General features: G+C 38.5%; 1 protein-coding gene across 6 annotated transcripts in view; it reads right to left on the bottom strand.

Moving 5' to 3' along the window:
• LOC110101708 (tetratricopeptide repeat domain-containing protein PYG7, chloroplastic) overlaps positions 1-20903 on the bottom strand; it is a 33986-nt gene that overhangs the window by 6269 nt on the left and 6814 nt on the right. For 2 of the 6 annotated variants that reach the window (XM_020829708.2, XM_028696578.1), the window contains exons 3-5: positions 10667-10715; positions 7699-7988; positions 7434-7580 (exon numbers count right to left, since the gene is read on the bottom strand). In XM_020829708.2, coding sequence (XP_020685367.1) covers positions 7434-7580; positions 7699-7988; positions 10667-10715 — 486 coding nt within the window. Of the gene's footprint in view, positions 1-7433; positions 7581-7698; positions 7989-10666; positions 10738-12187; positions 12301-20903 lie in introns of those variants that run through there. The other 4 variants (XM_020829706.2, XM_020829707.2, XM_020829711.2 and 1 more) reach the window with 4 other exon arrangements.

The following is a 20903-nucleotide window of genomic DNA, read 5'->3' as shown; positions in this document are numbered from 1 at the left end:
AGGAAATTCTCATCCTTAGAGGAGAGATTTTGGAGGGAATGGAAGAGATGTTCCGTAATTGGTTGACGCCCAAGTTGCTTCAATCAAATCCTAAGGAAAAGGAAATTCGCCGATTGTTCAAACCTTAAACCCTAATTCTCAATAGGGAAGATGAAGCCAAAGCCAACCAGGGGGAAGCCATGCCAAGCACCACCTCACATCTCGCGCCAAGAGCCTTGTTCAAGGAAGGGTGCGGAGGCATCCGGCGTGGTGGGTGCACCGTGGGAGGGGGCCGTCGGCCAAGGGGGAGGAGACGTACGTTGGGACCCTCAGGGTCTGTATGGAGGGGTGGCCGATGAGGGCCCGGGAGGAGTGCAAGAAGATGGGTCGCACACTTGCGGAGCAAGCAAGGAGGGTGGCTTGAGATGTCCAGGAGGAGGCCGCCGGAGTTGGCCGAGCCACAGGAGAGGTCGGGGGTGGTTGGCCGAGACAATCGGAGGTACACACGAGGGGGGCCGAGCCCCTAGGGAGGCCACCAAGAAGGGGGTGCAGACCCCGTATTCAGGGAGTGGAGGGGAAGACCTCAGTGGAGGGATTTCAGCATGCGGCCATTGGGGAGGATGCGGAGGAATCCTCCTCGGACAGATACAAGATTGAGGGAAGTTTGAAAGGGTCCCCGTATCGAAGGCGAAGGATGCGTACGGATGGGTGCTTACCGGGTGGGAGCGATATATTCGCGTTAAACGGGCGTCACGGAGGAGGAAAAAGCTGATGGTTGTCCGATTTTCTTTGGAGGGGAAATCATTGGCTTGGTTCAATGGATTGAGGGGCGACAACCTATACGGAGTTGGGAAGAGTTCAAGGATCTATTACTGCAGAGGTTCAGAGTGTTCTAGTGAGGGCACCCATTAGTAACAGTTCATGTCTCTTGTTAAGGAAGGCACAGTTGGCAGAGTACCGGGAGCGCTTTGGAGCTTCTATCCGGATGATTGCAGGGGAAAGCCTGATGGACGCCATGAAGGGAATTTTCATGAAAGGGTTGAAAACCCTACATCAAGAGCCGCCACAGGGTGGTCAACCACGAGGGATAGTGGGAATTATGGAGGACAGCTCAGCTTGTTTGAGGACAAGCAGAAGGACGGATCAGACATGGAAGTCAGTGGGGTCTCACCCCATATTATCGCTCACTCACTTCATGCATCGAAGGACTTAAGGTGAATGCCACTACTCGATCCCGAGGAGGTAAAACAGGAGAAAGCACCACTGTGGTGAACCAAGAGGGTTCAAGAGACTGGACTAGACTTCGAATTGAAGGAGAAGAGGCGTCAAAGCCTCTGCTACCGTTGCGACGAGAAATTTGCACCTGGGCATAGGTGTAAGGAGAAGACTCTGCACGTTGATAGTGGTGGGGGATTCAGATGAGGACACAGATGAAGGGCAACAAGGGAAAGGCTAGGTGAGGTAGAGCATCTCATCTAGAATATGATAGGAAGCTGAGTCTGAATTTCGATGGAAGGTTTACCATTCTCCATCCCACCATGAAGATGGAGGGTTGAAATTGAAGGGTGCAAGGTGAGAGTTTTGTTTGACAGTTGGAGCTACCTCACAACTCCTTGGGCCTATAGAGTCGCGGAACAAGTTGAATCTAGAGGTTGAAGCAAGCAAGAAATTAGAGGTGACCATATGCACAGGGACAGAAGGGCCCCGTATTTATGGGAAATGCAAGGGAGTCATTATTACTTGCAGGGGGAGGTAATCACTCAAGATTTTTTTGCTGATTTGATCTGAAAAACGCCGACGTCATCTTGGGTATGAAGTGGCCTCAGTCTTTAGGAAGACATGAGGTCCAATTGGGAGAAGTTGCTGGTTAAATACAAGAGTAGTGGTCGAAGGGTATCACTACAGGGTGACCCTAGCCTTTGTGGGTTTTCCGACCACCGAGGAATCCAATATTTTTTAACCTTGAGGACCAAGGTTAATTTTAAAGGAGGGAGTATTGATGGCGTCCGCCTCTGATCAGTCCGAGGGGATTCGCGCGACCAACGTGGCGAGCCGAGGCTGCGGGCGAGGAGCGCCGCGCGGTCGACCTTGCCGCGAGGAAGCGGGGAGGCGAGGCCGGAGCGGGCTGGGGGGTTCGACCCTTGGGCTGAACCGGTCCAATCCTGGACCCGGTTGGCTGGGTCAAGCCTGAGCTGGCGCGGTTCATTTTGGGCAGCCCATCTAGATGGTTTGTTGGTCTTTTGGTCTCTGCTTAAGTAAAGGAATGAGAGGGAGATTTCTAGGGTTATGCAAGATTTGAGTTTTCTCTTTAGCCTCCTTAGTTTCTTTCTCTTGTTTTTACTAGTGGTTTTGAGTGGGAGGACCTTGTCCTTCTCGAAAGTGGACAAAATTTTATCTTGTTTCTCTGTGGATTTTGAAATGCAAATGTTCTTGTCTTCCTCTCATCTCCTCTTGTGTTGATTTTTTTCTTGATTTGGAGGAGAATTTCAATTCTTGAAGGAAAATAGGGCAAAAACCCTAATTTGTTAAAACCTAAGGCGTATTACAGTTTCTAAGTGAAAAAATTGCTGGATAGCAATTTAGAGGCAGGTTTTAGGAGCCAGGTTTTGGAATTTTTAATCCCCAAATAACATAGAAAGGTGGGAAAGTCATTCCTTTAATGAGAGGTTTGATTGAAACCAATTTGTGGGAGGTGATTTTAATGAGGAAAAGAGAGAGAGAGAGGGGGAAGGGGCCGGCCTAAGGAGGGGGGGGGGAGATTGTGTCCACATACAATGGAATATGGACCAAGGCATAAATTGCAAGTGGGAAATTAAATCTGAGATTTATTTCAGGATTTAAAGTGATTTGGCGGGATTAATTTTGAAAATTTCAAAATTCAAATTTCAAGTGGGATGACAGCCTTTATTAGAAGCAATAGGATTAGCCCATTAATGGTGGCGGCGACACATGGAGGGGAGGAGTATGGGGAAGGATTTTATAAGCTTTCCAAACGAGGTTTGCCTACATAGTGAAAAGAGAATAAACAACCCTCTTTAATTTAAAATGTAAATGTGAGATTGAACTTTGAAAAAACTTTCCTTCAGACATATCTTGTAAAAGTTCCAAATAAGGACAAGTATTGAAATTTGAACTTCAAACTTTTCAAACAGGGTCATTACTTTTTCTTTTTTCTGGAGCTAATCTTAGGAATGGTGGAATATGACAATTGAAATCGTCATAATGGAGGTGGGTTCAATGGGAGCTGTGCGGCAATGGGGGCTTGGGGGGATGGACGTCTGGTGTACAGGAGGGGAGAGTTTTATTCCCGGCCTGGTGTGGAGAGGGGAATTTTGGTGCTTCTAGAAGGTAGGATTTGGAGTCGGGGTGCATTGGCATGTGGAGCTCGGAGGAGGGTGGATGTGGTATGGTGGGGTTATGGGAGGGAAGGTGGGTATGGAAGATGGAAACTAAAATAAAGATCTAAGAACTCACGAAGAGATCGTAAAAACGCGAACATTGGACTCCTCCAAAAGTTGATAGGTATTGCTTTCTTAGGGTCTCTCCTCCCATGAACCACATTTGAGATCTAAGCAAAAAAAAATAAAATTTCATTCAATATTCATCGTCCTTCATATACAAGAAAAGCTACATTTAATAGACCTCATTCGAAGAAAGAAAAATAGCAAAGATTAAAACGTCATTCGGGCAACAACACCACTTGATCACTCTTAGGGTAAAATGGAAAAAACAGTAATATAAGATAAACTAGTACATAAGACATTCAAAAAATAAAAATAAAACTCTAGATCCCAGCCGTTGATCTTCTGATGTCCTCATCAAGTGTTGTTTAGGAAAAGTGTTCCTGATTGTGTTTATGTTATTTATTGAAGTATTTTAATTGTTTAGGAAGTTTCTTAAATTCATGTTTAATTATTTAGAAAAAAATTATTAAATCATGGTTTTTTTAGAAAGATTTCTTTTTAAATAATGTTTTTAGAAAGATTTCTTAAATCATGTTTAATTATTTAGGAATGTTTCTTAAATTATATTTATGTTAATTAGAGAATGTTCTATTTATTTAGAAAGGTTTTCCAAATTATGTTTTTTGCTGATTAGGAATATTTAATTTTTGTTATTTTTGTTCTAGGGCTATTTAAGGGAGTTTGTCTATGGTCTTAGGATGATATTGTTGAGTTCATTTTCCTAGTGTTTGTTGTGAGTTCCTAACGGTGTCTAGAGTTTGTAGGAGAGCTGATCTAGCTCTCCGAATAGTAAAATCAATAGTTATCTTTCATTTATTGTTGAAGAGAAATAAGAAAATCAGCCTTATCTTTGTGTTCCTATGTTGCTCGTTCTTTTTTATTTTGTGTTTTTACTTCCAAGATGTATCAAATTACTGGTGAGGTCTAAACAATCTTTGATTTTAACATAGAATCATAATAGTTCTTTTCCTTAATCGAGGCTTTATTTACTTGGATTTAGTTCATGCCTGGAGGTTGATTATTTTTTCAAACCATTGTGTAGCCATAGAAGTGCCTCACTAAACTTCCATTCATATAGATTGTAACCATTCTTGCATTTTTGAGGTAGAGATGGATCTTGTTGATTCAGAAAAATAGCTAAATTAACATAGATTGAGTTATAATGTTCACTGTATAACTAGGATTTTCTAATTATTTTTTGGCAGGAAAATAATATAATAAATAAATGGACCAACTCTTCTCAAAATTGGTGGCAACCATTGCTTGCTAGATTTGGAACTTAGAGTCGAAAACTAGGGCTTCTTTTGATTATGTGTTGTAGTATTGAAAATCTGCAAAACATGATTTTGATTGTGTGGATCTTGAACTCCACCTATGCTCCCAAAATTGATTTTGAGCAAGTATGATGAGAACAACAATCAACATACTCAACTTCACATGTAGCATGCTCACAATTCAGCATAGCGAGTTCAAGCACTCAATGCTGCATGAAATTACTCAAACATAGTCCATCTTGTGAACAAATAGAGTGTTTGTGATGTGTCCAAAATGTTAAATTCATCTAAGAAGAAACATTCATGGCGATCTGATTCAAGCGACAGCAAATCAAGACTGTCTACGGATGCAACGCTGTGCAAAAATTTCCCAAGTGTATCCTGATTGCCAATGAATTACGTCGTTGCGTTCAAAACGTCGAAAATACATAAAAAGGGATCTCTCGCGATCAATTCTAGCGTCCGCGATGAAAAATGGACTATAGATGCAATGTTGCGCAGCATCGCCTCTTTGAGAAAGGACTTCGTCATTGCATCCAGAAACATCGAAATTACTTAAAAAGTCACCCAAATTGTCTTGGTTGTTCGCGAGAAAAAAGGTGGTTTACCTGTGCCACTCAGAGGCTATATTACGTATTTTCGTTGTTGCATGAGAAATCATTGAGCGATCGATTTACTTTTTTTTTTTGCAATTAAGAAAAATTCCTTTTCATCCCAGCTTATCCCTACATCTTATCTCTGCCACAAGCTACCCAAACTCCCGACACAGAAAAATATAATATAATAAAAAATAAAGGGCCAAACTTAAACTCACACATGCAGTCTCCCTCTCTTCATTCTTGTTCACGTGACTAGGCAGACACACTTCTTTCTACTCACACAATCGAATCATCTGCTCCCTATATCCTTTCTTGTCCTTGTAGTTCTCTCCATCTCAACTAAACCCATCGGCCTTCCGTCACTCACCCAGTCGTCCCCTAAGTCGAGCTTTGCCTACTCCTCTTTGACCACCCTACCACCAGCTTCAATTCCAACAAAAGTTGTCGTTCATCCACCTCAGAGGCTGCAAAAAACTCACATGCCTGCATTCTCTCCTCTCCACTAGCCACACAATTGAACTTGTTGTCATCAACCTCCAGCTCTCCTATTTCCATCAACGCTTCTCCAACCTAGGTGTTGCGGACCGTTCTCACCTCCCTGCAACCTCCACTCACCAAATCCGCCCATATCTTCCCTCAGTCAGCCATTAACCCAGCTGCGACTGGCCAATCCCCTTCCTATCTTTATCTCTCCCTTTAAACCCTTCACTCTATCTCTAATAGAGAATCATATCTCCCACTCTCTCCTTTTTTCTCTCTTAAAATCTCTCTCGAACTCCCCTCTTTTACTCTTGCTTTCTCTCTACTTTCTCTCTGTAGATTCTTCTTGCCCTCCTCTTCTTATCACCCTCTCTTTCTCTCTAAGCAGCGAGTTTACCCTTTTTGTAACTGCCTCCTCCCTCCCTCCCTCCTCCCTCCTCCCTATATAATATTTAAAAAAGAGAGAAAAACTTTAGTTTTTTGCCCCTCGCTAGTTGCTCAATCATCACGTCTTCTATTGTTGGACTCGTGCAAGTTGCAATTTTCAAAAAATTTGAAATTAATTATCCTCTCAATGTTGTTCCAATGTATGATGGGTAAAACTTATTAAATCTAAGTATTCCATTCACGCTGTGTCCAATTGGTATTGCGAGTAAAACCCACACACCTAAGTACCTTTTGCATTGTTTCAACAATTGTGGGGAAATTCGTCCTTCTTTGCGGTTGTACAAGCCATGAACCGTGGCCACCCTTTTTTAAGCGTATTGGGATAAGATTCCCCTGTGGTGAGCAGTGTCCTTGTGACAACGCCATCATGCATGCTTTTAAGCGTTGCTGGTGGGAAGGACTAGCACTTCCCGTAGATTACTCCCATGCGGAGGAGACTTTTAAGAAGCGTGGTGAAATTTGGACAAAGTTGACTCTTAGTGAACATGACTTAAAATTTGCCCATATCTTTTTGCTTTAGTCATGGATGTTCTCACTAGAACATTTGCAAGAGAATAGTATACTTGGTGTATGCTTTTTGCTTGAGTTATATTCCCTTGTTGATAAAGATAGAGAGGTGAGTTGAAAGTACTTTGAATTAATGGAGGTAACATTAAGAGACTAAAGGTTTTCGCTTTGTAGTAGATCTAAAAACGGAATATATGGAGTGTAATTTTAGTAGTAATAGACCTAGCAAGGGGATTGTGACTTTGGGTGATCAAGTCATTAATCTACTTTACGATCTTAACTCCTATGCATGTAATTTAGCCTAAGCTTGTTTTATCGCCTTATTGTTTTATTTTAAACATTTAAATCGGCATAAATCTTATTTAATATTGTTCTCGAAATATTAAGCGTGCAAATTTCCGTAAGCAACTCATCTTCACATGTACGTTTCACATCAACCTCCCTTGATTAGAAACCTTCCTGAATAATTTTCCCTAATTAGAAACTTTCTTAAACAACTCGCTCTTGATTAGAAACCTTCCTAAACACCTACCCCTTCCTGGCTGTGGTGCTCCCCCAGCATATCATAATTTTTGCTAAGTTACAGGATATTCTTTTGGGGTGTGTGAGCGATGGGGGCGTTGGTTTGGGGACTAGAGCGAGGAGAAATTCTTGGAAGTTACTGATTAGGCTTTTTGGCAAACCTGTGCTAGATCCTGGTCGTCTCTATCCCACTTCTCAATTGCTTGCTGCAGGTACTTCGTTGCAGCTGGGTAGAACTTTCTTCTAAGCATAACAGCACCCAGCTCAAAATACTCGGTTGCAGTAGCATCACCACTTCTGACTTGCTCCTGAAAGAACAAAATATGTCTAAGCGATTAACTAGATTTGGATTGTTAGTGCGCTCATATCATGAATTGTGCACATCAGAAGCATTTACCAAAAAATTAGAGAATTTAATAAATCTACCTGCAGTTCTTTAGCAGAAAGGTCAAGCTCTCTTCTAACAAGAACCTGGCGAATAACAAAGAAGGTTCCAAGTCCAAGAAGACCTAGTAGTATAAGCAAATAAGATAGCTGTATTCCCAGTTCAAATAACTCCCCAATCTCATAAACCATGTCTGTTTTATTTCCGACACTAGACTGTGCTACTTCACAAGAACTGAACCATGAAAATACCGCAAATGAGAGCACACATGATCTCCATAATTGTTCATTCTTGTTCTCTCTGCTATTGCTCAATAATAGTTGCTCTACTTCTGCAATGAGAGGAGGGAATTGATACATCACTACTCCTTCTGTGGTACAACAAAACACAATGGAGGACTATGCCGTCTAAAGCAGTCAAACAGCAACTCTGACATGCCCCATTATTGAAAGAATTGAAAGCAAATGAATGCATTTTAAAAAAAAAAACTTTATTTAGAAAATTAAAATAGGGATCATGAAACAAAGGCAAATCTCCACCCAAAAAATATCTATGATGCAAATATTTTTCAAAAGAAGAAGTCCAAAATAGTCCCCCAACTATTTAAATGACACTAATTTAATCCCAAAGTATCACATTTCTCTAGTACCTCGATTATAAAACATTAATCCCAAATGATCTCTCAGATAGAAGTTAAAGGAAATTAAGATACAAAATTAATCCCAATTTAGTCTTCAACTAATAAAAAAGATCTCAATTTAGTCCCTTGTATAGTGGATAGATTAAATTGGAGAACGGGCATACTCTAGGATTAAATTGGTTACATACGAATAGTCGGGGAACTATTTTGATATTTTTATCCTATTTTTCAGCGTATATGTCTAAAGAAAATAGAATAATAATTGCATTGCAACCTATTATTACTGAAAGAATTCATGCAAGTGTAAAGCTGATCTTTTAGTTAAGCCTGTTATTCATTAGTGCGGTTAAAGCTCCTACCCTAAGACATTAAAATGATAAGATGCATAATAGCTGTCTTCAATTTAATTAAAATATTTGCAACCTTCTGATGAGGCAGGTTTATTGGATTTCTTGTTGCGTCAACCCAAAAACCATGGACTATACGACATGAATGGAAAGGAGAAGTGTAATCCATTAGCAGATTACTATTTCAAGAGTAGATTTGAAGTAAAATTCATCAGCAAGTGCAACGTGCTAACAGCGTCAAACCAAGAAAGATGCTGGTCACCAACGGCATGCCAATGTGACTTATTACCCTTCGCCAAGGTGACTTATTACCCTTCACCCTGGAACCCAACCCATGGATAGGATTAAAATAAGAAACAAGTCAAACATGGAATTCATGATCTCCGGACCAACAAGTGGGACTATTATTCCACCAGGAGCACAGTTCCAAGATCATGGTTTGTTTATGCTGGTGAAGAATGCAGAGCAGGAGCACTGAAAAAGTTTTATTCAGAATCAAGCAAAAACCAGGAGCAAATGCAAGGGCTGTGATAGGGAAAAGGAATATATATGTAGGAACTAACATATTATTATAATTTATAATGGATGTGATTTGTTTGAATTAGCAAAATATATGACTAGCATGACAATGAAGTAACAAGTATAGTTTATGGCATGGCTGAGAATGAATAAGTATTAATTTTTATAACTAATAGTACAATTTCAAAATAAACATAGTTAGTGAGGGGAACAATTAGAAATTAAAGCATAGTGTGCCTAAGAGAAGATCTATGCAAATATGCATTTATGTAAACGAAAAATAAATTTAAGATTCTACGAAAGTGAAAATTAAATAGAAAAGAGATAAGGACCAAAATAATTCCTTGAATTTTTATGGACCAAAAAATCTCCAACTATTTAAAAGTCATCTTAAGCACTTGACTTTTTAAATAGGGGCCTAAACGATCCCACGGGAGGACTAATTTGGTCCCTATTTAAAGAATCGAGGAACCAAATTGTTACTTTTATATAGTCGGGGACTCTTTTGGTCATCAAAAAAAGTTAGGGACCAATTAGATCCTTTTCTCATATAGAAAATATCACATATAAATTCTTTATTTATTGATATTTATATAAACTTCAAATGTTTCTAAGCAAACATATGAAAACAATATATAAGTTCAAAGAGAAAAACTGTATTGATAAACATCAGAGTTAGAATAGTAAATCGACATGTAGGTTACCTTCAGATTTTGTAAATGTATTACACAATTTTGAATGAAAGATAACCAAGAAAAATGCAAGCTATTGTAAAAAAGGCGAAGACCATTTAAGGAATTTATATTTATAAAATGTCATTGATTTCTTTTCCTTCACTTAAATGTATTTTCTTGTGCTTTCATAAAAACAGCTTCATGAATATGCTAATACAAATTACAATTAACAATCTGCTATCAACGTATAGAAATAGCCAATCTAATAATAATGACAGTTAAAGTGTTTCTGTAAATGATGAGTAACTTCTGAGGAAATAGAAGAAATCAAATAAAAAACTTCATAGCACATCAGGACGAACTAAACCTTAGAAATAATTAATCTATGCATTCATCCTTTTCTCCTCAACCCTTTGCTCAACATACTTCATTAGACTATGAATACAACTAAAAAAGAAAACAAAGATCAAAAGGGTAGAGGCAGGTAGCCCTAGCAGCTCTTTCTCACTCTCTTAGAAAATATTGCCATTGCTACCTTCGCTCTTCTAGGTCTGAGAAGAGAGTGAGAGAGAAGCACAAGTAAACGAGAGAAAGAGTAGTTCATAAGATAGTGCAATTTCCTCACTTAAAGGTGAATGGCATTTGGTTTCTGCAACTATAGTCTGATGCGTGAAAATTGACAGTTCAATTGTTCAAATACTATATTTTTACAAATAAATTTATAAATGAGAATTGAAATTAAAAATAAAGCTGAAACCAGCTTTAGAAAGATATAAGCAAAAAACACTCAATTTTTAAATTAGTTCATATCAAGCAGAAGAAGACTAACCTTCTAGTTTGAAGTTTTTTTTCTTCATTTCCAGTTCCACGTCAAAAATCTGTCTTCCTCCAGCAAAGAATCAGAAGATATTGAAGAAATAAATAAAGATTAGTAACCCTTAATTTCCTGAATGTAAAAACAGTGTAGCTAAGCTGTCTCTATTTTATTTTTGTTACGTCAGCAACCACTGAAAAAACCAACTAAAAGTGCTAGCAAATGTTTTGTCAAAGCAGGCAACAGTTACTGTTGCTAATGTTCAAGAACAAGTACGAATAGTATTAAAAGTTTCTTAGAGTTGCATTGGAACTAGTTTTTTGTTCACACACATATTGACCAATGCCAAAAGAAGAACTTGCATGTTGATATGCACTTTATAGTCAAGATTGTCTATACAAATATCGCATTCAACGTTTGGATAGAGAGGAATAACTGAATTATCTGGAATTCGATTAGACTCAAAGAACAAAAGCTCAGGTAATCATTGCTGAAACTTTTATCTGCATATAAGAGACGTTGAATAGAGAGCTAGCGCTCCTTTTTTTAAATCAATCCTCAGGAATTGGTTCAGCTATATGATTCGAAGACTGCAAGTTTTATTCCAGTACGATGTGTCATCACATTTTTCTATTTTACCGTATTAAATTAACTGGGAAGGCCCTCGATCTAATCAAAAAAAGTTGTACAGAAATTTTGAGCTCTTGTAGCATCGTAATACTGATTATATTTTATAAAAAGTATGGTGCATAAACTAGAACATTCAACCTGAACTGCATTGCGCAATTTGAGATCAAATCAATGAAAACTGTTAAGATAGTTTTTTTTTTTTTTTCCAATGCCTTGCTGCGTTATAAAACCAACTAAGCTTGGGGAGAAAAAAATTGGCTCACAATCTCCCTCACAAATCAAAGGATAGAGAACCAAAGGATGGACTCAGCCATGCAGCAAACTGATGCCGGGATATTTCCACTGAGAAGAGGGTGACTTAGCAAGAGCATTGATCTCCAACGTGAAAGAAAAGCTCGCCATTCTCAACCTGGTGCCTCTCCACGATCGTTGTCTTCCGGAATTGGAGCAGATACTCAACGACACTAAGTAAGAGAACATTAGCTGAAACTTCAGACTTCCCTCTGGAGACGAGGATCAATTAAAGGAAGAATGAACAACCCGCAAATCAAGCTCTGGAAAGCCCAACACATCATTGCCTCAACACAAAGACAAGAGTAGATGGAATACGAATTTATATCCATGGCAAAGTTTCTAGAACAAAGGGTACGGCAATTCATGGCCACCTTTGAATTTTAGAAGGAATAGGCCGTCGAGAAGAAAACTGCCACTTATGAGCATACGTCCAAACTCATACCACTGCAATGAGGATAGCTCACGTGCAAAGACTTGTATGAAACTACGATAGGGCCGGTTCTTGTAATTATCCATGATACCTGTCCTTTTCTATTTATAATGAATTTATGAATGGTTGTCTATCATATTGTAAGTTCAAATAATACCCTACGGTTTAGAATTTGAACTCACCTTTTGTAATCACCATCATTTCCTATAGCAAGGATGGAAGTAATCTGATACTTGGATCCTTGAGGAAGACTTGGGTAGTCTACCTCTCCTCTAGGTCCCTTTGCATGGTAGATCTACAATATTTGGTTGCGACTAAGGGGTTAGTTGGTTTGCCGAAAAAAAATATAGAGTAAAATCAAATGGGATGTAAAAGGAATGTACATATTTAAAATGTTTGGAATTATTTAGATGAGTGTAAAATAAAAGCAGATGATTTTTTTTTTTTGTTTGAAGTAAAATGAATGCAATATAAAGCCCAAAGATAGTGGTAGGCAGATAGTGGTCAATGACGGCTGGTGGTCGACTTGGCAGGGGCGGCCAGTGGCCACAATGACAAAGCATTTACAATGTATTTGGAAATTGGTCAAAATCTAATAATTTCTAAATATATCAAAATAGAACAAGATGGTGATTACATATATTTTAAAATATATTATGCATTTTTTTTTACTTTAAAAAAAAACACCAATATTTTCAAAACATCTATATAAAAAATACTTTACACAAATTTTACTTCAAACCAAACATCCCCTACATGCCCCCATAATGCGAGACTTTGACCATTTGCTTTCTCCAATAGAATAGAGTATAGCTTACCCAAACAGGTTAGATAACTTTGCTCTTTTGGCGTTTGGAGTGACTCAATTCTATTAGGGAAGAGATGAAGTCCCTAGCTTATGTGGAGGGAGTAAATAGACTCTCAAATATGAGAGAATGTACAAGGACGTCTCTCATTATTGGGCAAAGAATGTATCGACTCTACCTAGTTAAGGAATGTATCGACTCTATCACCCTAGAGAGGATTTGAGCAAATCTTATACTCAGTTGAAGGACGTACCAAAAATTACTAGCTTATGCGAGTCAATTAACTCTATCAATTGAGTAATAAGTTAATTGGCTATCACTAGAAGTGGGAGAGGATTCACCTCTCACCTTAAAAAAGAGAAGATTCATATGTTCCCGACTTACGGAGGATGAAAATCAACTCCCAAGCAAGGGAAATGTACTTGAACACCTCTTATTTTTAGCTCAAAGATATATCAACCCCTACTAGCTAGAAGGAAGCATCAAATTTCATCATAAAAAGGATTCAATTATCTCTCACACATAGTTAGAAGATGTGCCCACTCCTACAAGCTTAAGAGGGTGTATCAATTTCATCATCCAAGCAGAAAGATCTTCAGACATTTTTGTCCCATGGAAGTAGAATGAAAATTAACTTACAGGTGCAAGGGAAGGTACTCAAACGTCTTCTCCTCATTGGGAGAATGAAGATCAACATTAAGGCATGGGAGAATGTACTTACATCTCGTATTATTGGGAGGAAGATGCGTCAACTCATGCTAATTAGGAGAATGTATCAACTATATTACCCTAAAGAGGATTCAAGTATCTCATATCTAAATTGGAGTATGTGCCGACTCCTGGTAGCTAAGGAGGGTGCCTCAATCGAACATCTTTGTCTCATGGAGAAGGGGCCGATGGGTTGAAAATCAGATGCATCTCGTTGTCTAGTAGAAGATATATCGACTTCACTTACTAAGAAGATGCATCATCTCTATCACTCTGAAGAAGATTCAAGCAAATCCTATATTTGGACGAAAGATGTACAGGCTCCTGCTAGCTTAGAAGGGTGTGAAAATCAACTCCTAGGCGTGAGGAAAATTAGTCAAATAAAAGAATGCTCGGGGTACTTGAACCACAAGATACTTGCAAATATAGAAGAGTTATAACAACATGTAGTGTATCATGCAATCAGGAAAAAAATTACAAATTCTTATTTACTGCAAAAAATTATCCCTATTTATAGATCTATATAAAATATCTTAATAAAGAAGTAAATAACTATAAAATCATTCATAATTGCCTAATATAATCCTTCCTAAATCAGCCAACTAAATATAGAAATAGATCAGCGTGATCCAGGTGAGCCTCACATGGATTCTCATCCTAGCGGTGGGATCAAAATGTCAAGGGACGACTGGGATTTAACACTACCCCTTAAGATGGGGAATACAGATCGATCATTCCCAACATGGTAATCAGTCCTAGAAAGATAGTTATCGAGTTCCTTGATAAGAATGTCTGCAAGCTGATCTTTTGATGAGACATGATCGATACATATAAGACCACTGTCTAATTTCTCCTTTATGATATATTTGTCCACTTCTATGTGCTTGATCCTATCATGCTGAACCGGATTATGAGCGATGTTGATTGTTGATTTGTTGTCACAGTTTAGCTTCATAAGGCCCTTCCCACTTAATCCTTAGGTCTTCTAGAATCATCTTGATCCATAGTAGCTCACAAATTCCCAAGGTCATAGCTTTTTATTTAGCTTTTACACTAGACCTTGCCACCACATTATGTTTCTTGCTCCTTCATATAATAAGGTTTCCTCCAAAGAATGTGCAGTATCCTGAAGTAGATCGTCTATCTACTGGTGATCCTGCATAATCTGCATCAGTATATGCTTCTGGAATTATTCCACAATCTCTTTTGAAGAGAATCCTTTCACCTGGGTTCCCCTTAAGGTAGTGTAGTATTATGTCTACAACTTGCAGGTGAGTATGCCTTGTATTTTGAATGAACTGGCTAACCATGCTTACTGCAAATGCTATATCTGATATGGTATGGGAAAGATAGATTAATTTTCCCACAAGTCTCTGATAGGATCATTTATATACATTTAAATCTTCTTTAGCTCCTCCCAATTTAAGATTTGGTTCTATTGGTGTTGGTGTTGGTTTATAAGCTAATTTGCATATTTCCTTAAAAAGATCTCAAAGTATTTTTGTTGTGAAATGAATATTCATTTGCTAGAGTGGGCCACTTCAATTCCAAAAAAATATTTTAATATACCAAATCTTTGATCTAAAATTTCTTGGCAAGACATTCTTTTAAAATCACTTTCTTCTTTTCATCATTCCAAATCAAAATGATAGCATCCACATAAACTAATAGAATTTTGACTTCCTCTGAGTCCGAGTGCTTGAAGAATAATGTATATCCCCATTGGCTCTGTCGATAACCATTAAGTAGCATAACTTTTGAGAATTTTTCAAACCAAGTTCTAGGTGACTGCTTTAGCCCATATAGAGCTTTTTTTAACCTGCACACTTTTTTACCCCCAGATTTCTTCTTGAATAATGGTGGAATCTACATAAATATTTCTTCCTCCAAGTCCCCGTAAAGGAATGTATTTTTGACATATAGCCGTTCTAGATGCCAATTGTAATTAGCTGCTAGTGAGAGCAGGATTCTCATGGTGTTCATCTAGGCCACATGTGCAAAAAGCTTTATGGTAGTCAATGTCGTACGTCTGAGTGTACCCTTTCACCACCAGTCTTGCCTTATACCTTTCTAATTGATGCCAGCAAAAATTAGAAATAATCTAATTTTTGCAAGAAAAAAAACACTTCCTAGAATATTCAAAAGACCCCACTTAAAACAAAATATAAGACCATTTTATATCATATAAAGATGACCACACAACAAAAGATGCTTACAAACTTATGAAATAACGACACATACAACTTCCTAAAACTGCATTTCATTAGTTGCTTTGAGAAGAAGGATACAAGTGGCATCGAACTTGTGGGGAGAAGAATGAGATAAGAAGCCGAGACAAAATGGAGGACAAGCTCGCAAGCTTTCCTAGAGGGAGAGGAAAAACGGAACAATCTCGCAAGCTTTTCCACGAAGAAACCCGCATGTTTTGGCTTCCAAAAATCAGTCACATAACTCTTTTTTTTAACTCTCTGAACATCACATATTTATAGGTGACAAAAGGCAACCAAACAGTCCTTAAAATCCCCTCAATTTAACCAATCAAAATAGAGAATATAGAAGGCCAAAAGTCAGTCCAAAACAGCACCCAAACAGCCACATAAAAAACCCAAAAAGGCAGCCAAGAGGGAACCGAAATAGCCTCCAAAGGGATCCAGAACAACACCCGAAAAGGCCACACAAAAAATAGGGAAAAGCAGCCACAGGACAAGCAGCAAGGGGAGGAACCGAAGGGGCAGAGCAACCATGAGACAAGCAGTCAGGGAAGAAGAACCAGGAGGGGAAACCGAAGAGACACGAGGAAGGGAAAAGGAACCTATGGGGAGGAAATCAAAGGGCCACATAGAGGGGCGGAATGAACCTATTTAATTTTAAAATAATGAGCTAAATACAGTAGAAGCTCAACATTAATGAGCTGAATTTTAGTAGCTCACCAAAAAATAAAACCTAAAATATTTTGACACCCTTTGCCTACATCACCAATGTACCATCAACTTCGCATTTCACAGAGAACACCCATTTGTAGCCGACTGATTTTTTTCCTATTGGTAAGTCGATGATCTCCCATGTATTGTTCTTCTTCAGGGCCAACATTTCATTTTTATGGCACTTTTTCAATTTTTAGTAGATAAGGCCTCATAAATATCATTAGAAATATGAATATCATTTAGTGTAATAAAAAAATTATGTGAATGTGAGAAGTTATGGAAGGATACAAAGTTGGTTATAGCGTACAATGGAGTTTTTTTGGTAAACATGTATTTACCTCAATTTCAGGAGACATGTCAGATTCTTGAATCTGCTCTGGAGCATAATTTGGATTTGTACGTCTGGAATACATTTGCCCAAACCTCATGTTATCCATAATAACTTTGTTCTCAATTTTCCTGCCTTTAATTTAGATTTATGTGGATTGATTTGAGATGGAGCTAGAAGGTCAAGAGGGGCAAGCTCACTTTTCTCATCTTCCTTAATTTTAATCTCCCCCTAAATATGAGGTTTGGTGAAATAGGGTTTTTGTTCATCAACAGATACAAGAGTCTTCTTGGTGGAGGGATGATAACAGTTATAACTTTTTTGGGTGGATGAATATCTAACAAAGATACATTTGAGTGCTTTTAGATCTAATTTTTCGCTATTTTGTCTATGAATGTGAATATAAAGGTTATTATGGGTTCAGAATTCGGGGTAAAAAGAGAATAGAATATCCATTGGTGATTTTAGTCCTAAAGTTTTTGAAAGTAGTCGATTTATGAGATTTGTGGCAGTTAGAAGGGCTTCCCCCTAGTAGAATTTGGGTATATTATAGTGGAATAAAAGTGCACGAGTGGAAGCTAGAAGGTGACCATTTTTTCTTTATGCAACCCCGTTTTATTGTGGGGTGCGAATGCATGAAAACTCATGAATGATATCTTCTTTTTGAAAGTAGAAGGATAGGATTTGATTAAAGTAATTTAGCATTGTCTGAACAAAATTTTCTTATTTTTACCCCGAATTAGTTTTGGATCATGGTATAAAAATGGAGAGGATAGTGTTAATACCGAATTTATTTTTAAGGAGAAAGATCTAAGAGATTTGAGTGCAGTCATCAATGAAGGATGCAAACCATCGGGCTCCTGAGATGTTAGAGACTTTTGAGGGTCCTCAAATATCACTATGAATAAGGTAAAATAGAGTATTACATCTCACATGTTTGTTTGAAAAAGAAACTCATTTATGCTTCGCTAACTCACAAGTTTCACAATAAAAATCTTCATTTTCCAACTTATAAAAACTTTTGGGTACATATTTCTTAAGACTTCAAAGGATGGATGTCCTAATCTAAAATGGTGAAGCCAAATAGTAGATTTTTTATCGAATAGGGATAACATAGAATAGTCATTATTGATAATATTAGATTTGTTCAGATCTAGCAAGTTGTACAATCCATCTCTCTCCTTAGCAAGTCCAATATTCTTCCCCGATCTCTGGTCCTGAAATAAGCAACAACTAGGGTTAAATAAGACTTGACAATTATGGTCACTAATAAGTTTGTGTATAAAGATTATGTTTGAGGATAATTGAGGTACGTGGAGTATGATTTTTAGAGTGAGAGAGGGAGATAAGGGTATGTCTCCTTGGCCTACTACTGTGATAAGAGAACCATCAGTAGTGATGATTTTCTTATCAATTGGGCAAAGAGTATAGTTGATGAAGTGGGCGACAGAGTGTATCGTGTGATTTGTGGCTCATGAGTCAATGATCCATAATCTTTTCAAATGATTTCTAGAAGCACTTAATCCAATGGATATAAAAAACTTACCTGAAAGTGCAAGAGAAGAAGATGCATGTGGTTTTTCAAAGGATACCTGAAGTTATTTTAGTTTATCAATATATTCTTTATTGAGATCTCTAAAGCTAAACTGCATTTTTGGGTTAGGTTGATTTGATGTAGTGTTGGCTTATGATGTGCCCTTTGTCCACTTTTTTTATTACACTCCTTATTTGGAGGCTTTTCATATATCTTCCAGCATGTCTCCATTGTGTGTCAATAATAGCACCAAAGAGAGTCTTTGGCTTTAGGTTTTGAGGAATCCTTAGCTTTTTCCTTCCATGACACCTCTTTGGTTGACACCATTGCTAAACCGTCAACTACCTTTAGCTTTAGCATTACCCCTCATCAACTTTCCTCAGCACGAATGACAGAAATGGTCTCGTTTAATGAAGGTGTCTCCTCTTTTCAAAGGATCTGAACTCTAACCTGATCCAACTCCACATTTAATCATGAAAGAAAGTCATACACTATCTTTCTCAGTAAAATTTTTCAGGATAGCAGCATCTTCTGGACACTTGCTCTCTATACATTTGTAGTGATCAAGTTCTTGCCACAGGTTTTGAAGGAGAGTGGCATATTCCATTATAGTTTTGCTTCATTATTTTGTGCTTCGCACCTTGACCTTGATTTCAAAGATCTGGGGAGCACCCCGAGCCTTTGAAAAGGTTTGTCTAGCGGCATCCTATATATCCTTTGTAATATATAAGAACATAAAAGTATCACTAATTTTTGGAGCCATAGAATTCCACAACCATGACATAATCATGTAGTATGCTTCATCCCATGCTCAAAAATTAGGATCTCCTTCTTTTGGTCATAACCCAAGCAGGTGATTCAACTTTCCTTTCCCTTTCAAGTAGATCTTCACAAATTGAGACTACTTCAAATAATTCTTCCCATTTAAGCGATAGAAAAGTTGCATATTTTGGAGATCTCCTCTTCCTTGATGCATCATAGAGTCAATTTGGTCAAAGCTTTGGGAGAAAATTGCTTCAGACATTGCGGCGACAAATGATAGCGATGAAGGCTATATCAAGCAGGGCAACAATGAAGGCTGCGTTAGTTATAGATAGGATAACAATAAGGGAAGGTCGACAATGAAGGCACGGCAGCACAAAAGCTCAAAATTCAGGCAATGACAATGAAGGCTTTGATACCATGTTAAATTTAGAGAATTGGAGAGGGAAAATGCTTAATTTTATTGCACAAAACTATCCCTGTTTATTTATCTATACAAAATATCTTAATAAAGAAATAAATAATTACAAAATCATGCATAATTGCTCTAATATAATCCTTCCAAAATCAGCCAACTAAATATGGAAAGAGATCGGCATGATCCAGGTGAGCCTTCCACGGATTCCCATCCTAGCCATGAGATCAAAATGTCAAGGAACAACTGGGATTTAACAGATGAACCTCCCACAGATCCTCCCACTGATTCCCATCCTAGCCATGGGATCAAAATGCCAAGGGGCGGCTGGGATTAGGTGAGCCTCCCACAAATTTTCATCCTAGCCGTGGGATCAAAATGCCAAGGGACGGCTAGGATTTAACACCATATAACGAACTACTCATTTGAATAATGTGAACTTGCAACTGTCAAAGCTGAGAGGTCATGCTCCATCAAATAAGAGCCTCTACTATGTTGGAGAAAGAGTGTGAACTTGGCAAGTTGTAGCGGTAAGAGTAATGCTTGGAGCCCAATCAACAACAAAAAATTGGTCCACCCTATTATGTGTGGAATATGATTGTGTTGATCAATCAGGTTGTTCTGTTATCTCTGACCTCTGTGGGCTCCAAAAATTCAGCCCCGGCCTCCCCGCTCGCGCTTTTCTTTTTATTCGGCGAGGGAGTTTTAACGGAATAAGTTCCAGGGTAAATTTTGAAAGGCAGATGGGTTTGTAGATAAGACACTACCCAGAGATTTCGTCCTCATTTTGTGAGGACTTTATGATCTGAGTTCTAGTTTCCTATAGGCGCAAGCCCCTATAGTTAATTACCCCTCCCAATAATGAGAGAGAACTTTCGATTAAGGCTAGTCGTCAATCAGATACGTAGATGATACGTGCATCTGGCATATAGTAGCAACATAGATATGGAATTGGAATTAGGTTTGGATTTGAGAACTGAGGAATTTGGAAATGATTGAAAATCCAAAGATTTGATATTCAAAATTAGAAATTTCACCATCTTGCACTTAAAGTGGATGGTGGGGGAATGGATGATGGACCTGATCAAGATCCCATGGTTCCGTCGTCCCGGGCCATCGTGGTCCCTGGTCTACTTAGTCAGAGGAGGTAGTCGACCCAACCTGACAGAAAGATACTTGTCGGCAGCCATGGGTTGCTTCGGCCAAGGGAACCTTGTAGACCTGGGTTGGATGTTGTCTAAGGGGACAAATTTGAATCCACCTTAGCTAACAGAGGGCTTTGTGCCCTATCAATCATATCCTATTGATTCATATCTCAAGGATTTGATGCCAATAAGGAACGTATTGGCTCTGGCCATAACCGGTATATCGTGGTGCCATTTGGCGGCAAAACCACTCAGTTCAGAGGGCCCCGGGTCGTC

This window comes from Dendrobium catenatum, unplaced genomic scaffold (genome assembly GCF_001605985.2).
Source record: "Dendrobium catenatum unplaced genomic scaffold, ASM160598v2 fragScaff_scaffold_772, whole genome shotgun sequence".
NCBI lineage: Eukaryota > Viridiplantae > Streptophyta > Magnoliopsida > Asparagales > Orchidaceae > Dendrobium > Dendrobium catenatum.
Note: the sequence above shows the minus strand (reverse complement) of the source record. Positions and strands in the feature narration are given on the sequence as shown.